Raw genomic sequence first — 22,985 nt, forward strand, 5'->3', positions numbered from 1 at the left:
GACAGAGCCGTGTCTGGGTGGGATCCTGTCACAGGGACAGAGCCGTGTCTGGGTGGGATTGCCTCACAGTGACAGAGCCGTGTCTGGGTGGGATTGTCTCACAGTGACAGAGCCGTGTCTGGGTGGGATTGTCTCACAGTGACAGAGCCGTGTCTGGGTGGGATTGTCTCACAGTGACAGAGACGTGTCTGGGTAGGATACTCTCACAGTGACAGAGACGTGTCTGGGTGGGATCCTGTCACAGTGACAGAGCCGTGTCTGGGTGGGATTGTCTCACAGTGACAGAGCCGTGTCTGGGTGGGATCCTGTCACAGGGACAGAGCCGTGTCTGGGTGGGATACTCTCACAGTGACAGAGCCGTGTCTGGGTGGGATTGCCTCACAGTGACAGAGCCGTGTCTGGGCGGGATCCTCTCACAGTGACAGAGACGTGTCTGGGTGGGATACTCTCACAGTGACAGAGCCGTGTCTGGGTGGGAGCCTCTCACAGTGACAGAGCCGTGTCTGGGTGGGATCCTCTCACAGTGACAGAGCCGTGTCTGGGTGGGATACTCTCACAGTGACAGAGCCGTGTCTGGGTGGGATACTCTCACAGTGACAGAGCCGTGTCTGGGTGGGATTGTCTCACAGTGACAGAGCCGTGTCTGGGTGGGATCCTGTCACAGGGACAGAGCCGTGTCTGGGTGGGATACTCTCACAGTGACAGAGCCGTGTCTGGGTGGGATCCTGTCACAGTGACAGAGCCGTGTCTGGGTGGGATCCTGTCACAGGGACAGAGCCGTGTCTGGGTGGGATTGTCTCACAGTGACAGAGACGTGTCTGGGTGGGATTGTCTCACAGTGACAGAGCCGTGTCTGGGTGGGATTGTCTCACAGGGACAGAGCCGTGTCTGGGTGGGATTGTCTCACAGTGACAGAGACGTGTCTGGGTGGGATCCTGTCACAGTGACAGAGCCGTGTCTGGGTGGGATACTCTCACAGTGACAGAGCCGTGTCTGGGTGGGATACTCTCACAGTGACAGAGCCGTGTCTGGGTGGGATTGTCTCACAGTGACAGAGCCGTGTCTGGGTGGGATTGTCTCACAGTGACAGAGCCGTGTCTGGGTAGGATACTCTCACAGTGACAGAGCCGTGTCTGGGTGGGATCCTGTCACAGGGACAGAGCCGTGTCTGGGTGGGATCCTGTCACAGGGACAGAGCCGTGTCTGGGTGGGATTGCCTCACAGTGACAGAGCCGTGTCTGGGCGGGATACTCTCACAGTGACAGAGACGTGTCTGGGTGGGATACTCTCACAGTGACAGAGCCGTGTCTGGGTGGGAGCCTCTCACAGTGACAGAGCCGTGTCTGGGTGGGATTGTCTCACAGTGACAGAGCCGTGTCTGGGTGGGATACTCTCACAGTGACAGAGCCGTGTCTGGGTGGGATCCTCTCACAGTGACAGAGCCGTGTCTGGGTGGGATCCTCTCACAGTGACAGAGCCGTGTCTGGGTGGGATACTCTCACAGTGACAGAGCCGTGTCTGGGTCGGATTGTCTCACAGTGACAGAGCCGTGTCTGGGTGGGATACTCTCACAGGGACAGAGCCGTGTCTGGGTGGGAGCCTCTCACAGTGACAGAGCCGTGTCTGGGTGGGATACTCTCACAGTGACAGAGCCGTGTCTGGGTGGGATACTCTCACAGTGACAGAGACGTGTCTGGGTGGGATACTCTAACCGTGACAGAGCCGTGTCTGGGTGGGATTCTCTCACAGTGACAGACGTGTCTGGGTGGGATTGTCTCACAGGGACAGAGACGTGTCTGGGTGGGATTGTCTCACAGTGACAGGGACGTGTCTGGGTGGGATCCTCTCACAGTGACAGAGCCGTGTCTGGGTGGGATACTCTCACAGTGACAGAGCCGTGTCTGGGTGGGATCCTGTCACAGGGACAGAGCCGTGTCTGGGTGGGATTGTCTCACAGTGACAGAGCCGTGTCTGGGTGGGATCCTGTCACAGTGACAGAGCCGTGTCTGGGTGGGATCCTCTCACAGTGACAGAGCCGTGTCTGGGTGGGATTGTCTCACAGTGACAGAGCCGTGTCTGGGTGGGATTGTCTCACAGTGACAGAGCCGTGTCTGGGTGGGATTGTCTCACAGTGACAGAGCCGTGTCTGGGTGGGATCCTCTCACAGTGACAGAGCCGTGTCTGGGTGGGATCCTGTCACAGGGACAGAGCCGTGTCTGGGTGGGATCCTGTCACAGGGACAGAGCCGTGTCTGGGTGGGATTGCCTCACAGTGACAGAGCCGTGTCTGGGTGGGATTGTCTCACAGTGACAGAGCCGTGTCTGGGTAGGATACTCTCACAGTGACAGAGACGTGTCTGGGTGGGATCCTGTCACAGTGACAGAGCCGTGTCTGGGTGGGATGGTCTCACAGTGACAGAGCCGTGTCTGGGTGGGATCCTGTCACAGGGACAGAGCCGTGTCTGGGTGGGATACTCTCACAGTGACAGAGCCGTGTCTGGGTGGGATTGCCTCACAGTGACAGAGCCGTGTCTGGGCGGGATCCTCTCACAGTGACAGAGACGTGTCTGGGTGGGATACTCTCACAGTGACAGAGCCGTGTCTGGGTGGGAGCCTCTCACAGTGACAGAGCCGTGTCTGGGTGGGATTGTCTCACAGTGACGGAGCCGTGTCTGGGTGGGATACTCTCACAGTGACAGAGCCGTGTCTGGGTGGGATCCTCTCACAGTGACAGAGCCGTGTCTGGGTGGGATCCTCTCACAGTGACAGAGCCGTGTCTGGGTGGGATACTCTCACAGTGACAGAGCCGTGTCTGGGTGGGATACTCTCACAGTGACAGAGCCGTGTCTGGGTGGGATTGTTTCACAGTGACAGAGCCGTGTCTGGGTGGGATCCTGTCACAGGGACAGAGCCGTGTCTGGGTGGGATACTCTCACAGTGACAGAGCCGTGTCTGGGTGGGATCCTGTCACAGTGACAGAGCCGTGTCTGGGTGGGATCCTGTCACAGGGACAGAGCCGTGTCTGGGTGGGATTGTCTCACAGTGACAGAGACGTGTCTGGGTGGGATTGTCTCACAGTGACAGAGCCGTGTCTGGGTGGGATTGTCTCACAGGGACAGAGCCGTGTCTGGGTGGGATTGTCTCACAGTGACAGAGACGTGTCTGGGTGGGATCCTGTCACAGTGACAGAGCCGAGTCTGGGTGGGATACTCTCACAGTGACAGAGCCGTGTCTGGGTGGGATACTCTCACAGTGACAGAGCCGTGTCTGGGTGGGATTGTCTCACAGTGACAGAGCCGTGTCTGGGTGGGATTGTCTCACAGTGACAGAGCCGTGTCTGGGTAGGATACTCTCACAGTGACAGAGCCGTGTCTGGGTGGGATCCTGTCACAGGGACAGAGCCGTGTCTGGGTGGGATCCTGTCACAGGGACAGAGCCGTGTCTGGGTGGGATTGCCTCACAGTGACAGAGCCGTGTCTGGGCGGGATACTCTCACAGTGACAGAGACGTGTCTGGGTGGGATACTCTCACAGTGACAGAGCCGTGTCTGGGTGGGAGCCTCTCACAGTGACAGAGCCGTGTCTGGGTGGGATTGTCTCACAGTGACAGAGCCGTGTCTGGGTGGGATACTCTCACAGTGACAGAGCCGTGTCTGGGTGGGATCCTCTCACAGTGACAGAGCCGTGTCTGGGTGGGATCCTCTCACAGTGACAGAGCCGTGTCTGGGTGGGATACTCTCACAGTGACAGAGCCGTGTCTGGGTGGGATACTCTCACAGTGACAGAGCCGTGTCTGGGTGGGATTGTCTCACAGTGACAGAGCCGTGTCTGGGTAGGATACTCTCACAGTGACAGAGCCGTGTCTGGGTGGGATCCTGTCACAGGGACAGAGCCGTGTCTGGGTGGGATCCTGTCACAGGGACAGAGCCGTGTCTGGGTGGGATTGCCTCACAGTGACAGAGCCGTGTCTGGGCGGGATACTCTCACAGTGACAGAGACGTGTCTGGGTGGGATACTCTCACAGTGACAGAGCCGTGTCTGGGTGGGAGCCTCTCACAGTGACAGAGCCGTGTCTGGGTGGGATTGTCTCACAGTGACAGAGCCGTGTCTGGGTGGGATACTCTCACAGTGACAGAGCCGTGTCTGGGTGGGATCCTCTCACAGTGACAGAGCCGTGTCTGGGTGGGATCCTCTCACAGTGACAGAGCCGTGTCTGGGTGGGATACTCTCACAGTGACAGAGCCGTGTCTGGGTCGGATTGTCTCACAGTGACAGAGCCGTGTCTGGGTGGGATACTCTCACAGGGACAGAGCCGTGTCTGGGTGGGAGCCTCTCACAGTGACAGAGCCGTGTCTGGGTGGGATACTCTCACAGTGACAGAGCCGTGTCTGGGTGGGATACTCTCACAGTGACAGAGACGTGTCTGGGTGGGATACTCTAACCGTGACAGAGCCGTGTCTGGGTGGGATTGTCTCACAGTGACAGACGTGTCTGGGTGGGATTGTCTCACAGGGACAGAGACGTGTCTGGGTGGGATTGTCTCACAGTGACAGGGACGTGTCTGGGTGGGATCCTCTCACAGTGACAGAGCCGTGTCTGGGTGGGATACTCTCACAGTGACAGAGCCGTGTCTGGGTGGGATCCTGTCACAGGGTCAGAGCCGTGTCTGGGTGGGATTGTCTCACAGTGACAGAGCCGTGTCTGGGTGGGATCCTGTCACAGTGACAGAGCCGTGTCTGGGTGGGATCCTCTCACAGTGACAGAGCCGTGTCTGGGTGGGATTGTCTCACAGTGACAGAGCCGTGTCTGGGTGGGATTGTCTCACAGTGACAGAGCCGTGTCTGGGTGGGATTGTCTCACAGTGACAGAGCCGTGTCTGGGTGGGATCCTCTCACAGTGACAGAGCCGTGTCTGGGTGGGATCCTGTCACAGGGACAGAGCCGTGTCTGGGTGGGATCCTGTCACAGGGACAGAGCCGTGTCTGGGTGGGATTGCCTCACAGTGACAGAGCCGTGTCTGGGTGGGATTGTCTCACAGTGACAGAGCCGTGTCTGGGTAGGATACTCTCACAGTGACAGAGACGTGTCTGGGTGGGATCCTGTCACAGTGACAGAGCCGTGTCTGGGTGGGATGGTCTCACAGTGACAGAGCCGTGTCTGGGTGGGATCCTGTCACAGGGACAGAGCCGTGTCTGGGTGGGATACTCTCACAGTGACAGAGCCGTGTCTGGGTGGGATTGCCTCACAGTGACAGAGCCGTGTCTGGGCGGGATCCTCTCACAGTGACAGAGACGTGTCTGGGTGGGATACTCTCACAGTGACAGAGCCGTGTCTGGGTGGGAGCCTCTCACAGTGACAGAGCCGTGTCTGGGTGGGATTGTCTCACAGTGACGGAGCCGTGTCTGGGTGGGATACTCTCACAGTGACAGAGCCGTGTCTGGGTGGGATCCTCTCACAGTGACAGAGCCGTGTCTGGGTGGGATCCTCTCACAGTGACAGAGCCGTGTCTGGGTGGGATACTCTCACAGTGACAGAGCCGTGTCTGGGTGGGATACTCTCACAGTGACAGAGCCGTGTCTGGGTGGGATTGTCTCACAGTGACAGAGCCGTGTCTGGGTGGGATCCTGTCACAGGGACAGAGCCGTGTCTGGGTGGGATACTCTCACAGTGACAGAGCCGTGTCTGGGTGGGATCCTGTCACAGTGACAGAGCCGTGTCTGGGTGGGATCCTGTCACAGGGACAGAGCCGTGTCTGGGTGGGATTGTCTCACAGTGACAGAGACGTGTCTGGGTGGGATTGTCTCACAGTGACAGAGCCGTGTCTGGGTGGGATTGTCTCACAGGGACAGAGCCGTGTCTGGGTGGGATTGTCTCACAGTGACAGAGACGTGTCTGGGTGGGATCCTGTCACAGTGACAGAGCCGAGTCTGGGTGGGATACTCTCACAGTGACAGAGCCGTGTCTGGGTGGGATACTCTCACAGTGACAGAGCCGTGTCTGGGTGGGATTGTCTCACAGTGACAGAGCCGTGTCTGGGTGGGATTGTCTCACAGTGACAGAGCCGTGTCTGGGTAGGATACTCTCACAGTGACAGAGCCGTGTCTGGGTGGGATCCTGTCACAGGGACAGAGCCGTGTCTGGGTGGGATCCTGTCACAGGGACAGAGCCGTGTCTGGGTGGGATTGCCTCACAGTGACAGAGCCGTGTCTGGGCGGGATACTCTCACAGTGACAGAGACGTGTCTGGGTGGGATACTCTCACAGTGACAGAGCCGTGTCTGGGTGGGAGCCTCTCACAGTGACAGAGCCGTGTCTGGGTGGGATTGTCTCACAGTGACAGAGCCGTGTCTGGGTGGGATACTCTCACAGTGACAGAGCCGTGTCTGGGTGGGATCCTCTCACAGTGACAGAGCCGTGTCTGGGTGGGATCCTCTCACAGTGACAGAGCCGTGTCTGGGTGGGATACTCTCACAGTGACAGAGCCGTGTCTGGGTCGGATTGTCTCACAGTGACAGAGCCGTGTCTGGGTGGGATACTCTCACAGGGACAGAGCCGTGTCTGGGTGGGATCCTCTCACAGTGACAGAGCCGTGTCTGGGTGGGAGCCTCTCACAGTGACAGAGCCGTGTCTGGGTGGGATACTCTCACAGTGACAGAGCCGTGTCTGGGCGGGATACTCTCACAGTGACAGAGACGTGTCTGGGTGGGATACTCTCACAGTGACAGAGCCGTGTCTGGGTGGGATTGTCTCACAGTGACAGAGCCGTGTCTGGGTGGGATACTCTCACAGTGACAGAGCCGTGTCTGGGTGGGATTGTCTCACAGTGACAGAGCCGTGTCTGGGTGGGATCCTGTCACAGTGACAGAGCCGTGTCTGGGTGGGATTGTCTCACAGTGACAGAGCCGTGTCTGGGTGGGATCCTCTCACAGTGACAGAGCCGTGTCTGGGTGGGATACTCTCACAGTGACAGAGCCGTGTCTGGGTGGGATTGTCTCACAGTGACAGAGCCGTGTCTGGGTGGGATCCTGTCACAGGGACAGAGCCGTGTCTGGGTGGGATACTCTCACAGTGACAGAGCCGTGTCTGGGTGGGATTGTCTCACAGGGACAGAGCTGTGTCTGGGTGGGATTGTCTCACAGTGACAGAGACGTGTCTGGGTGGGATTGTCTCACAGTGACAGAGCCGTGTCTGGGTGGGATTGTCTCACAGGGACAGAGCCGTGTCTGGGTGGGATCCTCTCACAGTGACAGAGCCGTGTCTGGGTGGGATACTCTCACAGTGACAGAGCCGTGTCTGGGTGGGATTGTCTCACAGTGACAGAGCCGTGTCTGGGTGGGATCCTGTCACAGGGACAGAGCCGTGTCTGGGTGGGATACTCTCACAGTGACAGAGCCATGTCTGGGTGGGATTGTCTCACAGGGACAGAGCCGTGTCTGGGTGGGATTGTCTCACAGTGACAGAGACGTGTCTGGGTGGGATTGTCTCACAGTGACAGAGCCGTGTCTGGGTGGGATTGTCTCACAGGGACAGAGCCGTGTCTGGGTGGGATACTCTCACAGTGACAGGGACGTGTCTGGGTGGGATTGTCTCACAGTGACAGAGACGTGTCTGGGTGGGATCCTGTCACAGTGACAGAGCCGTGTCTGGGTGGGATACTCTCACAGTGACAGAGCCGTGTCTGGGTGGGATACTCTCACAGTGACAGAGCCGTGTCTGGGTGGGATTGTCTCACAGTGACAGAGCCGTGTCTGGGTGGGATCCTGTCACAGGGACAGAGCCGTGTCTGGGTGGGATCCTGTCACAGGGACAGAGCCGTGTCTGGGTGGGATTGCCTCACAGTGACAGAGCCGTGTCTGGGTGGGATTGTCTCACAGTGACAGAGCCGTGTCTGGGTGGGATTGTCTCACAGTGACAGAGCCGTGTCTGGGTCGGATTGTCTCACAGTGACAGAGACGTGTCTGGGTAGGATACTCTCACAGTGACAGAGACGTGTCTGGGTGGGATCCTGTCACAGTGACAGAGCCGTGTCTGGGTGGGATTGTCTCACAGTGACAGAGCCGTGTCTGGGTGGGATCCTGTCACAGGGACAGAGCCGTGTCTGGGTGGGATACTCTCACAGTGACAGAGCCGTGTCTGGGTGGGATCCTGTCACAGTGACAGAGCCGTGTCTGGGTGGGATCCTGTCACAGGGACAGAGCCGTGTCTGGGTGGGATTGTCTCACAGTGACAGAGACGTGTCTGGGTGGGATTGTCTCACAGTGACAGAGCCGTGTCTGGGTGGGATTGTCTCACAGGGACAGAGCCGTGTCTGGGTGGGATTGTCTCACAGTGACAGAGACGTGTCTGGGTGGGATCCTGTCACAGTGACAGAGCCGTGTCTGGGTGGGATACTCTCACAGTGACAGAGCCGTGTCTGGGTGGGATACTCTCACAGTGACAGAGCCGTGTCTGGGTGGGATTGTCTCACAGTGACAGAGCCGTGTCTGGGTGGGATTGTCTCACAGTGACAGAGCCGTGTCTGGGTAGGATACTCTCACAGTGACAGAGCCGTGTCTGGGTGGGATCCTGTCACAGGGACAGAGCCGTGTCTGGGTGGGATCCTTTCACAGGGACAGAGCCGTGTCTGGGTGGGATTGCCTCACAGTGACAGAGCCGTGTCTGGGCGGGATACTCTCACAGTGACAGAGACGTGTCTGGGTGGGATACTCTCACAGTGACAGAGCCGTGTCTGGGTGGGAGCCTCTCACAGTGACAGAGCCGTGTCTGGGTGGGATTGTCTCACAGTGACAGAGCCGTGTCTGGGTGGGATACTCTCACAGTGACAGAGCCGTGTCTGGGTGGGATCCTCTCACAGTGACAGAGCCGTGTCTGGGTGGGATCCTCTCACAGTGACAGAGCCGTGTCTGGGTGGGATACTCTCACAGTGACAGAGCCGTGTCTGGGTCGGATTGTCTCACAGTGACAGAGCCGTGTCTGGGTGGGATACTCTCACAGGGACAGAGCCGTGTCTGGGTGGGATCCTCTCACAGTGACAGAGCCGTGTCTGGGTGGGAGCCTCTCACAGTGACAGAGCCGTGTCTGGGTGGGATACTCTCACAGTGACAGAGCCGTGTCTGGGTGGGATACTCTCACAGTGACAGAGACGTGTCTGGGTGGGATACTCTAACCGTGATAGAGCCGTGTCTGGGTGGGATTGTCTCACAGTGACAGACGTGTCTGGGTGGGATTGTCTCACAGGGACAGAGACGTGTCTGGGTGGGATTGTCTCACAGTGACAGGGACGTGTCTGGGTGGGATCCTCTCACAGTGACAGAGCCGTGTCTGGGTGGGATACTCTCACAGTGACAGAGCCGTGTCTGGGTGGGATCCTGTCACAGGGACAGAGCCGTGTCTGGGTGGGATTGTCTCACAGTGACAGAGCCGTGTCTGGGTGGGATCCTGTCACAGTGACAGAGCCGTGTCTGGGTGGGATCCTCTCACAGTGACAGAGCCGTGTCTGGGTGGGATTGTCTCACAGTGACAGAGCCGTGTCTGGGTGGGATTGTCTCACAGTGACAGAGCCGTGTCTGGGTGGGATTGTCTCACAGTGACAGAGCCGTGTCTGGGTGGGATTGTCTCACAGTGACAGAGCCGTGTCTGGGTGGGATCCTCTCACAATGACAGAGCCGTGTCTGGGTGGGATTGTCTCACAGTGACAGAGCCGTGTCTGGGTGGGATTGTCTCGCAGTGACAGAGCCGTGTCTGGGTGGGATTGTCTCACAGTGACAGAGCCGTGTCTGGGTGGGATTGTCTCACAGTGACAGAGCCGTGTCTGGGTGGGATACTCTCACAGTGACAGAGCCGTGTCTGGGTGGGATTGTCTCACAGTGACAGAGCCGTGTCTGGGTGGGATCCTCTCACAGTGACAGAGCCGTGTCTGGGTGGGATTGTCTCACAGGGACAGAGCCGTGTCTGCGTGGGATCCTCTCACAGTGACAGAGCCGTGTCTGGGTGGGATTGTCTCACAGTGACAGAGCCGTGTCTGGGTGGGCTTGTCTCACAGTGACAGAGCCGTGTCTGGGTGGGATCCTCTCACAGTGACAGAGCCGTGTCTGGGTGGGATTGTCTCACAGTGACAGAGCCGTGTCTGGGTGGGATCCTCTCACAGTGACAGAGCCGTGTCTGGGTGGGATCGTCTCACAGTGACAGAGCCGTGTCTGGGTGGGATCCTCTCACAGTGACAGAGCCGTGTCTGGGTGGGATTGTCTCACAGTGACAGTGACATGTCTGGGTGGGATTGTCTCACAGTGACAGAGCCGTGTCTGGGTGGGATTGTCTCACAGTGACAGAGCCGTGTCTGGGTGGGATCCTCTCACAGTGACAGAGCCGTTTCTGGGTGGGATCCTCTCACAGTGACAGAGCCGTGTCTGGGTGGGATCCTCTCACAGTGACAGAGCCGTTTCTGGGTGGGATCCTCTCACAGTGACAGAGACGTGTGACTGATCCACACTTGGTTTCTTCCCAGGTCACCTCCTGCTTGAAGCTTCCCGATTGGACAACGCAACCGAGGTCAGCAGGTACGCAGCACAGTCTGTTTCTGTCACCCTGACAAAACGCAGGGGCTAACAAAAAGACCAACCAAATCACCATCTCCCTTCCTGCCCTCACTCCTGCCCTCACTGACACACGCACGCTTCCCCTCCGACAGTGTCTGCCAGATACAATGTCCCACCTTCCTGTGCAAATCTCCAACGTAAACACTTCCGCACGATCTCGAACCTCGAAGGTGATCCTTGTGGCAATGTGCACTCCCTGCTGTGGACACCAGGGGGCAGTCTGTCCACTTACCGCTGGGGCTGTGACTAGCTGACTTCGAGAGGGCAGCTACACTCCGGCCTGTAGAAACACTGGGGCCATCGACCCGTCTGTGCAGGGATTGCTGACCGCGCCCTGCACACTTGCCAATTAAAACCTTCACCTCAAAACAACAAATTGTATTTATATAGCACCCATAATGCAGCACCTAAAACCAGAGGAGCGTCAGCTGGCCATTCGGCCCATCGAGTCTGCTCTGTCAGTCAGTACGATCGAGGCTGATCTGATTGTGGCCTCAACTTTACTTTCCTGTCCCCCTTAACCCTCGATCCCCTTTGTCAATCAAAACTCTAACTCATCCTTGAGCATATTCACTGACCCACAGCCTCCACTGCTCTCTGGGGGAAGAATTCCAAACACTAGCAACCCTCAGAGAGAAGAAATTCCTCCTCAACGCCATCGCAAACGGGAGACCCCTTATTCTGAAACAGTGTCCCCGAGTTCCAGATTCCCCCATGGGGGGGGGGGGGGGAAACATTCTCTCAGCACCCACCCTGTGAAGCCCCCTCACAATCTTGTGTTTCAATAAGATCACCGCTCATTCTAAACTCCAATGGGCACCGGCCCAACCTGATCAACCTTTCCTCATCAGACAATCCCTTCACCCCAGGAATCAGCCCAGTGAAGCTTCTTAGAACTGCTTCTAACATAAGTGTATCCTTTCTTAAATAGGGATCAAAACTGTGCACCGCATTCTAGATGTGGTCTCACTGACACACCTGAACAGTTGTACAACAAGAGTATATACTCGGTCTCTAAGGGGCGGCACGGTGGCACAGTGGTTAGCACTACTGCCTCACCACGCCGCGGAATCTGGGTTCGATCCCGATCCCGGTCCCAGGTCACTGTCAGTGTGGAGTTTGCACATTCTCCCCGTGTCTGCGCGGCTCTCACCCCCACAACCCAAAGTGTTAGCACAGTGGTTAGCACTGTTGCTTCACAGCGCCAGGGCCCCCGGTTCGATTCCCGGCTTGGGTCACTGTCTGTGCGGAGTCTGCACGTTCTCCCCGTGTCTGCGTGGGTTTCCTCCGGGTGCTCCGGTTTCCTCCCACAAGTCCCGAAAGACGTGTAAGGTTAGGTGGATTGGACATTCTGAATTCTCCCTCAGTGTACCCGAACAGGCGCCGGAGTGTGGCGACTAGGGGATTTTCACAGTAACTTCATTGCAGTGTTAATGTAAGCCTACTTGTGACACTAATTTTTAAGAAATCAATTTAGAGTACCAATTATTTTTTTTCCAATTAATTGTTATGGGCCAGGGTTTAGAGAACCCCAAAGTGTATCATGGAGTTCACCTGACCCACAACTTTTAATAGATTGTGGTATGGGGAGCACTCGGCCCACTCTACAGGTGTGGCACAGCAGAAATGGAAAAGTATTTTTTAAAGCAAAACAATGTTTATTCTATGAACTCAAGTTAAACTTTTTAAAACATAGTGAACATCTTAACAACCATTAATTCAAATACAACCCCAAAGAATACAACACTAAGTAATCCTTAATAACTTTCCAAACAACATCCAGATACAAAAGAAACACCTTTTAACAGAAGCACATCAGGTTCAAGTCACTACTGAGAACATTTATAATTCTGAATTCACCAAATGATCAAGAGATAGTCTTTTGATGGCAGAGAGAACAACAGTACACCTGCTCTGTCTGGCTTCAGCTCCAACACTGAAAACAAAACTAAAACACACCCTGCAGCCTGCTCAAAAACGAAAGTAAAAAGCTGACAGACAGCCCAGCTCCACCCACTCTCTGACATCACTGCAGCAACAAACACCCATTTCTTAAAGGTACTCTCACTACAGATATTTATTTACACACCCAGTTATAAACACCCATTTCTTAAAGGCACTCTCACATGACATAAGGGTCATTCCATGTACCCTGCACATCTTTGGGCTGCAGGGGTGAAACCCAGGCAGACACGAGGAGAATGTGCAAACTCCACACGGATAGTGACCCAGAGCCGGGATCGAACCTGGGTCTCAGCTCCATAGGCAGCAGTGCTAACCACTGCTCCGCACTACATGTGACACGAATAATGATTATTATTATTAAGTGCAGGGTAGGTAGATTGATCAATGCTTAATTGGGAAAAAAAGAATTGGGTACTTTAAATTTATAAAATATATATATATACTCCGTCCCTCTTGCAATAAAGGCCAACATTCTATTTGTCCTGCTAATTGCTTGTTGTATCTATATGCTGTCAAATTTTTCCCACTTTCCTAATCTATCCATATTACTTTGCCGATTCTTTGTACCCTCCACACAGCTTACCTTCCTACCTATCTTTGTTTAATCAGCAAATCTGTCTACAATACAGTCTGTCCCTTCATCCAAAACATGAATATTGAGTGTCAATAATTGAGTTGAGCATTCCGAGGTGCTGCTTGACAGAAGGATACAGAACGAGCTATCAGGTCGGATGACCCCAAGCTTGGTGAAAGAGTTCAGTTTTACGGAGCGTCCGAAAGGAGGCGAGAAGAGCGGAGCGGTTCAGGAAGGGAATTGCAGAGTTTGAGCTTCGGGTCTGAAGCAGTGGTCCTCGGTGATGTTGTGATTAATATTGCGGACGCTCGAGAGACCAGAGTGGGTGGAGATCCGACATGTGGGAGGGTTATAGTTCAGCTGAGATCCGACATGTGGGAGGGTTATAGTTCAGCTGAGATAAGGTAAACTGAGGAGTGATGGAATTTGGGAGATTCCTGGTTTGCTTTAGTTGGACTCTCAATGCTGCAGTTACCAACGAAGCCATCGGGGGGAGCTGCCGCTTCATTTCTAATCTGGATTCCTCTTGATCCTGCCTGGGACGAGCAGAACCGTCAAGTGTCATCTCTTGTTGTTTTCCTCCTGAAGACAGCAGCCTCCAGACAAGTGGCTCCCGGCCGCACGCATACTCTCCCTGTCTCACTCACTCTCCTTCACACCATTCGGTTTGAGGGTTTTGGTGCCGCTCTAACACTCGTTCGCATTGGGACCCGGACTGGAGAAAGGGAACCTTCCGTGGGATCTTCTTCTGCTCTATCTTTTCGTTAATCCCTGTATTCCTCGTCCAGCGAAGTTGCTGTTGGAGGGACCACCCTGCATTCCCTTTCCCGGGAAGCCCCTCTCCGAGCGTACGTTGATGCCGAGTGTCAACAGCATGTTCAACTCTGGGCAGCACTACAGGAAAGCCAGCTCTTGCATCCCAGAACGTTGCTGCACTTCAAGAGGCCGTTCGGCCCATAATACCTGTGATGACCTTTGTGAAGGATCTATCCAAATAGTTCCAATTCTGGCTCCAGCCTCTCGCACTCATAGCCCTGTGCACCTTGTATCTTTTAATCTGCATTCATTTGCCTTTTGAAAGTTACCATTAAAGCTACTTCCACTGCCCTTTCTTTTTTAAAAATATTTTATTAAGACATATATAAAAATATAATTTTTAACAATTTTCAAGAGAAAAAAAAACAACAGAACAAAGAACACCCAACCACCCAACAACCACACCCAGCCAACGTGGCTTACACAGTTTCCCCCGTCTCCCTTTCCCACTAACTTTCCCAGCTCAATCCACCCCCTCCCCCGCCTCCCTCTTTCCTTTAACACCCCCCCCCCCCCTTATATCTGCTGACAGCTTAATTTTCCTCAAACAAGAGGATAAACTGCTGCCACCTCCGGGCGAACCCTCGCATCGACCCTCTCAGGCAGAACTTGATCTTCTCAAGCCTGAGAAACCCGGCCATGTCACTAACCCCAACCCCTGATTTCGGGGGTTCCGAGTCCCCCCACGCCAATAAGATCCGTCTCCGGGCTACCAGGGAGGCAAAGGCCAAGATGTCGGCCTCGCTCGCCAGTGAGTACGGGAGCGTATCCCACCCTCCCCGCCAGTGAGTACGGGAGCGTATCCCACCCTCCCCGGCAGTGAGAACGGGAGCGTATCCCACCCTCCCGGCGGTGAGCACGGGAGCGTATCCCACCCTCCCCGGCAGTGAGAACGGGAGCGTATCCCACCCTCCCCGGCAGTGAGAACGGGAGCGTATCCCACCCTCCCCGGTAGTGAGAACGGGAGCGTATCCCACACTCCCCAGCAGTGAGAACGGGAGCGTATCCCACCCTCCCGGCGGTGAGTACGGGAGCGTATCCCACCCTCCCCGGCAGTGAGAATGGGAGCGTATCCCACCCTCCCCGGCAGTGAGAACGGGAGCGTATCCCACACTCCCCGCCAGTGAGTACGGGAGCGCATCCCACCCTCCCCGGCAGTGAGAACGGGAGCGTATCCCACACTCCCCAGCAGTGAGAACGGGAGCGTATCCCAACCTCCCCGGCAGCGAATACGGGAGCGTATCCCACCCTCCCCGGCAGTGAGTCCGGCCGAATTTCCATAATCCCCCAAATCTCCCACCCCCCAGCTGGTCTGAAATATATAAAAGTAGATTGCCTGCGTATAGCGACACCCTGCACTCCAACCCCCACCCCCACCAACAGTGGGGAGAGTGGACATCCCTCCCGCGTCCCCCGGTGCACTCTAAAATATTCCGAGCACACTCGGTTCGTCCGTGCGCTCACCACCGGTGCCTGGTACAGTAACCGGACTGAGTCCACAAAACCCTACCCAAACCGCCCCAGGACCTCCCACAGATAATCCCACTCCACCCGATCATAGGCCTTCTCCGCATCCATAGCGACCTCCACCTCCCTTCCCTCGGAGGGCATCATCATCACATTTAGCAACCTTCTAATGTTTGCCCTTCACAAACCCAGCCTTGTCCTCCCCTATCACCCTGGTACACAATCCTCTATTCTCGAGGCCAAGAGTCTACATTTAGAAGGGAGATTGGCCTGTACGACCCGCATTGTTCCGGGTCCTTATCCCGCTTCAGGATGAGAGAAATCGAGGTCTGTGACATCGTTGGGGGCAGTACCCCTCACTCCCCAGCCTCATTAAACATCCTTAACAGCAGGGTTTTGTCTGGTTTCAGTACTGGAACTACAGGCGCCGACCAATCTGCAAATTGTACCGGCCGGATGATTCCTCTGCTTTCCAAGCGATTGAGTTCATCCTCTACCTTTATCAGTAATGCGTAGGGAACTGGTCAGCTTCTGAAATACTTTGGTTGGGCCTCAGGCTTTGCGTGTATCTTGGCCATGGCGCCTTTGATTTTACCCAGGCCCTCCTGGTAAACCTCCGGGTACTTCCCCGGGACTTGGTATAATCCCCCCGTGCCCACCCTGCAAATCAGTTACCAGTCCAAATGGACCCTCTGTAGCCAATCACGGTCCAGCGAACCCGGACCGGAGGTCCCACACTATTAACAAGTGCAGCCTGACGGACCGCTGTCTGCAGAGAACTGGGGTCATTGCTGTACCTGCGATGGTTAGTGCTTCCCCGTGTATGTAACCTCACGTCATTGTCTGCTGTCCTAACACTGAAACTGCGGCCCCCCCGCGTCGGTGAGACTGCGGCCCCCCCGCGTCGGTGAGACTGCGGCCCCCCCGCGTCGGTGAGACTGCGGCCCCCCCGCGTCGGTGAGACTGCGGCCCCCCCCGCGTCGGTGAGACTGCGGCCCCCCCGCGTCGGTGAGACTGCGGCCCCCCCGCGTCGGTGAGACTGCGGCCCCCCCGCGTCGGTGAGACTGCGGCCCCCCCGCGTCGGTGAGACTGCGGCCCCCCCCGCGTCGGTGAGACTGCGGCCCCCCCGCGTCGGTGAGACTGCGGCCCCCCCGCGTCGGTGAGACTGCGGCCCCCCCGCGTCGGTGAGACTGCGGCCCCCCCCGCGTCGGTGAGACTGCGGCCCCCCCGCGTCGGTGAGACTGCGGCCCCCCCCCCCGCGTCGCTGAGACTGCGGCCCCCCCCCGCGTCGCTGAGACTGCGGCCCCCCCCCCGCGTCGCTGAGACTGCGGCCCCCCCCCCCGCGTCGCTGAGACTGCGGCCCCCCCCCCGCGTCGCTCAGACTGCGGCCCCCCCCCCCGCGTCGCTCAGACTGCGGCCCCCCCCCCGCGTCGCTCAGACTGCGGCCCCCCCCCCGCGTCGCTCAGACTGCGGCCCCCCCCCGCGTCGCTCAGACTGCGGCCCCCCCCCCGCGTCGCTCAGACTGCGGCCCCCCCCCCCGCGTCGCTCAGACTGCGGCCCCCCCCCCGCGTCGCTCAGACTGCGGCCCCCCCCCGCGTCGCTCAGACTGCGGCCCCCCCCCGCGTCGCTCAGACTGCGGCCCCCCCCCCGCGTCGCTCAGACTGCGGCCCCCCCCCGCGTCGCTCAGACTGCGGCCCCCCCCCCGCGTCGCTCAGACTGCGGCCCCCCCCCGCGTCGCTCAGACTGCGGCCCCCCCCCGCGTCGCTCAGACTGCGGCCCCCCCCCCGCGTCGCTCAGACTGCGGCCCCCCCCCCGCGTCGCTCAGACTGCGGCCCCCCCCCGCGTCGCTCAGACTGCGGCCCCCCCCCGCGTCGCTCAGACTGCGGCCCCCCCCCCGCGTCGCTCAGACTGCGGCCCCCCCCCCGCGTCGCTCAGACTGCGGCCCCCCCCCCGCGTCGCTCAGCCTGCGGCCCCCCCCCGCGTCGCTCAGACTGCGGCCCCCCCCCGCGTCGCTCAGACTGCGGCCCCCCCCCCGCGTCGCTCAGACTGCGGCCCCCCCCCGCGTCGCTCAGACTGCGGCCCCCCCCGCGTCGCTCAGACTGCGGCCCCCCCCCGCGTCGCTCAGACTGCGGCCCCCCCCCCGCGTCGCTCAGACTGCGGCCCCCCCGCGCACTCAGACTGCTACCTCCGTGTTCAGCTCCATTTCCTGCGGGCGACCATTCACCTGGACAGTGATTTTGATGGGGGAAACCCCCGACATAGCGATGCAATCCAACTGGAGGCACTCATCCTCGTCAGGCTGCTCTAGGTGGTGGGTCTTAGCTCTAGATAGGTGCCTCTCTCGACCAGGGCTGGCTGACCATCCGCTGCCCGTCTCTGCGGTTACTCCGGCCACAGGTGCCGCCCCTCTGCGATCCCTCTTCAGTTGATTCTGGGGCGGTGGCCCTCTGCCTACCGGCCTGCTCCTGACGGTATTCAGGCAAGGGTGGTTTCCCAGAGGCCCTACTCCTCGGGGGCGCCGAATGCTATTCTCCTCCATCCCTGGAGTTCTTGGGCTCCTTTCTCCGCGCTGCCCTGTTAGAGCGAGATCGTAACGGGCTGTTTTAGGTCAAGCAAGGGCTCGGCCAGCAATTTCCGCTGGGTCGCCATGTTGTTTACGCTGCGTACAGGGCGGTCTCGTAGCATGTTGGGTAGGGTTAGCCCGTAGTCGCAGTGTTCCAGCAGTATGTGTAACTGTGCTAAATACTCTGTAACTAACTCCCTCCGGGTTCTCCTGGCCGTGTTAAATCGTTATCGTTGGGCAATGACTGACGGCTTGGGGTGTTAGTGGTTTATCACGAGTGCCACTAATTCCTCCAATGTCTTGGGAGTCTGGGGCAGCAGGGTAGGTTCAGCTCTTTATGGGGGCCGCACAGACGGTCAATGGAATCCCCTTCTGGCGATCTTTCCCAGTAGTTGCATTTGCCTTGAAGAAATAGCACATACGCTCCACGTACTGAGCCCAGTCTTTCTTCCACACGCTCAAACTGGGCTGGTTTAGCACACTGGGCTAAATGGCTGGCTTTTAAGGCAGGCCGGCAGCACGGTTCAATTCCCGTACCAGCCTTCCCGAACAGGCGCTGGAATGTGGCGACTTAATTAACAGTAACTTAATTGAAGTCTACTTGTGACAATAAGCGATTTTCATTTTCATCAAACGCGTCGGGTCTACTGAAGAGCAGAGCAAACCTTACACTTTGTGTCGAGAAGCAGCCGGAGTCTGATTGGTCTGCAGCGCCGTCTATAATTCTATTTTATCCTTGTCGCCAATATTGCAGTCAGTGAGGAGTCCCAAAATGGCAAGTCAGAAATAGTTTGTTATTGTATTCCGCCACGTGAATAAGAAATAAAGTAACAGTCCGAGTCCCAGCCGGGACCATGCTGAGATTCCCGCTCCTTCCTGGGCCGGTTAGCTCGGGGAATTAACCAGCCTCCGCCCCCTCCGCGCGGGGAGATGGTGCTCCACGGGGAGATCATATCGGGTGATAACCGGCCCAGCCACCGACACCCACATTCCGCAAACAAAACTCCCATTTCTGGAGACGTAGAGTTGGGAAGCAGCGAGGCTGCCCTGGGAAGAGTTTATTGAAAATAGTTTTGAGGGGTTTCAAGGATCGGCAGAAGGGAATAGAGAGTTCCGATGACGGACTCAGGTGGAGAAGGATCAAGTGGAGCATAAACGGCAACGTGAACCGTTGGACTGTTGCCTGTTTGTTTTTTTGTTGCTGTCTATTTGATGTAAATTGTTGTCTGATTCAGTGCCTTACTGGGCAATGTAGATTCTTATTAGCACCAAGAAAGTGACCCAATTAATGCTGTGTGGAGCCTAGTGTTAACCTGTGTGTCTGAGCTCGGCAGGCTCTGAATGTGTTGGTCTCAGTATCTGCAATTGGGGATGTTGTGCGGGGAGGACTGTGAAGTGGTGACGAGCTCACCGTGCCTGACCCGGAGCCCCAGTAATGTCAGCTTAATGCTGTGAAAATCTGTAAGTTAAACAGAGCTCACACAGACACGGGCTTTGTGAAGGGCTGTCGGGAGCAGGCAGCCTATTAAACAGTAACAGATTGAAGCTCGTTGCCAAACAGTGAACACAGGAGTCAGATGGCAACAGTTTTCCATTGTCGGAGGCTGTGTGGGTGCGGAGAGAATTAAAACAAAAAAGTTCAAGTTACTCGTCCTTAAGCGGCTGCTGAGGGTCCACCTGTCGAGGAGGACAAACTGAGCGCGCTCAGAACCCAGGACAGAGGGAGGCGGTGGGTGGGTTGGGGGGGAGCGGGGGGAGCGGGGGTGGGGGAGCTGAGCTCAAACTCAAACAGAGCCTCTGGCATCTCTTGGCTTCAGACCGATGTCTCGGGCTCACTCACCCAGAACGTTGGGCCAGGTTGAGTGTAAATGTTGTTGGAAACATCTGTCAGGAGGTCGGGCGGAATTTCCAAGCAGGATTGTCTAGTTTAAAAGTGAAAATTAAAAATTAGAGCGGTTTGACCCATGCTTTTACCCATTTAAAATGTACAAACTCGGAGCCACTCCTCAAGCCTGGTCCCCCATTCAATTGGCTAATGATCTATCTGCCAAGTGTAATCGTCAAATAATAATCTATATTAGTGTCGCAAGTACGCTTACATTAACACTGTTATCATAGATTATCATAGAATTCACAGTGCTGAAGGAGGCCATTCGGCCCATCGAGTCTGCCGGCTCTTGGAAAGAGCAACCTACCCAAGGTCAACACCTCCATCCTATCCCCATAACCCAGTAACCCCATCCAACACTAAGGGCAATTTTGGACACTAAGGGCAATTTATCGTGGCCCAATCCACCTAACCTGCACATCTTTGGACTGTGGGAGGAAACCGGAGCACCCGGAGGAAACCCACGCACACACTGGGAGAACGTGCAGACTCCGCACAGACAGTGACCCAAGCCGGGAATCAAACCCGGGACCCTGGAGCTGTGAAGCAATTATGCTATCCACAATGCTACCGTGCTGCCCATATACCCTACACCAACAAAAATCCAGGAATCTCACCACTGAAACTCTCTCAACCTCAGGATGTCCCAAGGTGCTTCACTTCAGCGGGACACAGCGGTGATGTCACTGGCCTAGGATTCCAAAAAGCCCAGGTTAATGCCCCTGGGGGCAAATCCCACCCCGGCAGCTGGTGGAATTTAAATTCAGTTAATAAATCAGGAATATAAAACTAGTCTCCGTGACGGCGACCATGAAACTATCATCGATTGCTGTAAAATCCCATCTGGTTCACTAATGTCTTTTAGGGAAGGAAATCTGCCGTCCTTACCCGGTCTGGCCTACATGTGACTCCACAGCAATGTGGTTGACTCTTATCTGCCTCTGGAATGGCTGAGCGAGTCACTCAGCTCACTGGCAATTCGGGATGGGTAAAAAATGCAGGTCAATGACGCCACATCCTCTGGAAGAATTAAAAAACAAACTAAATACTTCAGAAATGTGCCCACTGATATGTTGTAGAAACGCAGCAGCCAATCTCCCACACTGAGCCCCCAGAAACAGTGATGTCTGGTGGTATGAAATGAAATGAAATGAAAATCACTTATTGTCACAAGTAGGCTTCAAATGAAGTTACTGTGAAAAGCCCCTAGTCGCCACATTCCGGCGCCTGTTCGGGGAGACTGGTACGGGAATTGAACAGTGCTGCTGGCCTGCCTTGGTCTGCTTTCAAAGCCAGCGATTTAGCCCTGTGCTAAACCAGCCCCTGGTTGAGAGATGAGCATTGTCCAGGGCGCAGGGGAGAACTCTGCTGTCCTTCCAGAGAGCGGAACCTTCATTCTCCAGAGAGAGTCTCTGGAAGGCAGCACCTCCCATCAGTGCAGCACTCTCAGTGTGGCAGTGGGAGTGTCAGCTTGGATTGTGCGCTGAGAAGTGGGACAGCTGACAACAGCGGGCGGGTGGGCCGGGACCGTCCCACCATTTAGCATTTTGAAACGCTATTTTCCTGTCACCGAGACTCGAACTCCTCCCACCCTTCACACGCAGCGCGAACCACCCAGTGTCCACAGGACGATCGACCGTGTGTCGGCGTTGTAGCTGAGCCTCCATTGGTCCCGTCCTCTCGTCTCTGCACGTCGCTCCCCAGCCTGGCTTACCACCTCTCCGTTTGCCAATTGGGCGCAGGTCGCCATGGCCGGAATCTGCCCTCCTCGCAGAATGACCCCTCGCTCCTGCTGCACTCACAGGGGTTAAAGAACCCCCCCAGGATTCTCCGAATCCCAGCCAGTCTTGGATAAGTGAGTGTGACGGGGAAGGGGATGGGGAGAGAGGGGTTCAGTAATCATGGCTAGTGGAATATTGCCCATTATCTCAAGGGGTGGACGTCTATATTCCAGCAATTCCAGCAGTACAGAGCTCTGGTTAGACAACATCTGGAGTGACTGTTCACATCTGGGCACCTCACCTCAGACAGGAGATACTGCTCTGTGATGGGGTGCAGGGCAGATTCACCAGGATGATATCAGGGATTAAGGGGTTAACCCTTTAAGCCCCAGTATCATTCTGCTCAATTTATGTGTGCATTTGTAGTTTTCCAAGTTGTTACAATTGGATGCACCAGATGTATGGAGTTTTAAATCATCCTGGGGATTTTTGATGCAAGTTGGTGCCTGCATGTAACAGTATCACTTAACACCATAGAATCTGCAACAGTGGCCAGATGGGCTCCATCTGTTTTTGGTTTGGGACAGTTTATATCCGTCACAGGTAACTGGCCACCTCAGCTGTTCCGACATAGCTGTTGAATGACTGGGGTACGACACCCCCAGCTACTATTTAATTCACTCCAACACTCATATAATTTAATGTGTGCTGCTCCCTCCGTCATACCTGCACTCCCCCAGTTCCGACCTCTTGTGCATCCACCGACTTGCATCACGCTGTGCCTTCAGCTGCCTGAGGCATAAGCTCTGGAATTTCCTCCCAAAACCTGACTGCCTCTCTCTCTTTTAAGATACTTAATAAAACATACCTCATTAACCAGGCTTTGGGTATCTGTGCTAATACCTCCTTATAATAATAATCTTTCTTATTGTCACAAGTAGGCTTACATTAACACTGCAATGAAGTTACTGTGAAAATCCCCTAGTCGCCACATTTCGGCGCCTGTTCGGGTACACAGAGGGAGAATTCAGAATGTCCAATTCACCCAACAGCACGTCTTTCGGGACTTGTGGGAGGAAACCGGAGCACCCGGAGGCAACCCACACAGACACGGGAAGAACATGCAGACTCCACACAGACAGTGACCCAAGCCGGGAAACGAACCTGGAACCCTGAGGCTGTGAATCAACAGTGCTAACCACTGTGCTACCGTGCCGCCCACCATTACGTGGCGCAATGTCGCATTTTGTCTGATTTAGTTTGTTGTGAAGCACCTCGGGGTGTTCATTACACTGAAGGTGCAAAATCAGTACAAGTTGGTGTTCATAATATGTGGTGATTTGGACGGGGTAAATAAAGAGAAACTGTTTCCAGTGGAGGAGCTAACCAGAGGGCACAGA

The 22,985-nt window shown here is 56.1% G+C and overlaps 1 protein-coding gene across 1 annotated transcript in view; it reads left to right on the plus strand.

Moving 5' to 3' along the window:
- Positions 1 to 22,985, plus strand: part of clpb (ClpB family mitochondrial disaggregase) — a 212,413-nt gene that overhangs the window by 12,978 nt on the left and 176,450 nt on the right. Inside the window, 1 exon segment of the mRNA XM_072477474.1 lies at positions 10,501 to 10,552. Within this exon segment, the coding sequence (XP_072333575.1) occupies positions 10,501 to 10,552 (52 nt within the window).

The sequence above is a fragment of the Scyliorhinus torazame genome, chromosome 15 (genome assembly GCF_047496885.1).
Source record: "Scyliorhinus torazame isolate Kashiwa2021f chromosome 15, sScyTor2.1, whole genome shotgun sequence".
Classification (NCBI taxonomy): domain Eukaryota; kingdom Metazoa; phylum Chordata; class Chondrichthyes; order Carcharhiniformes; family Scyliorhinidae; genus Scyliorhinus; species Scyliorhinus torazame.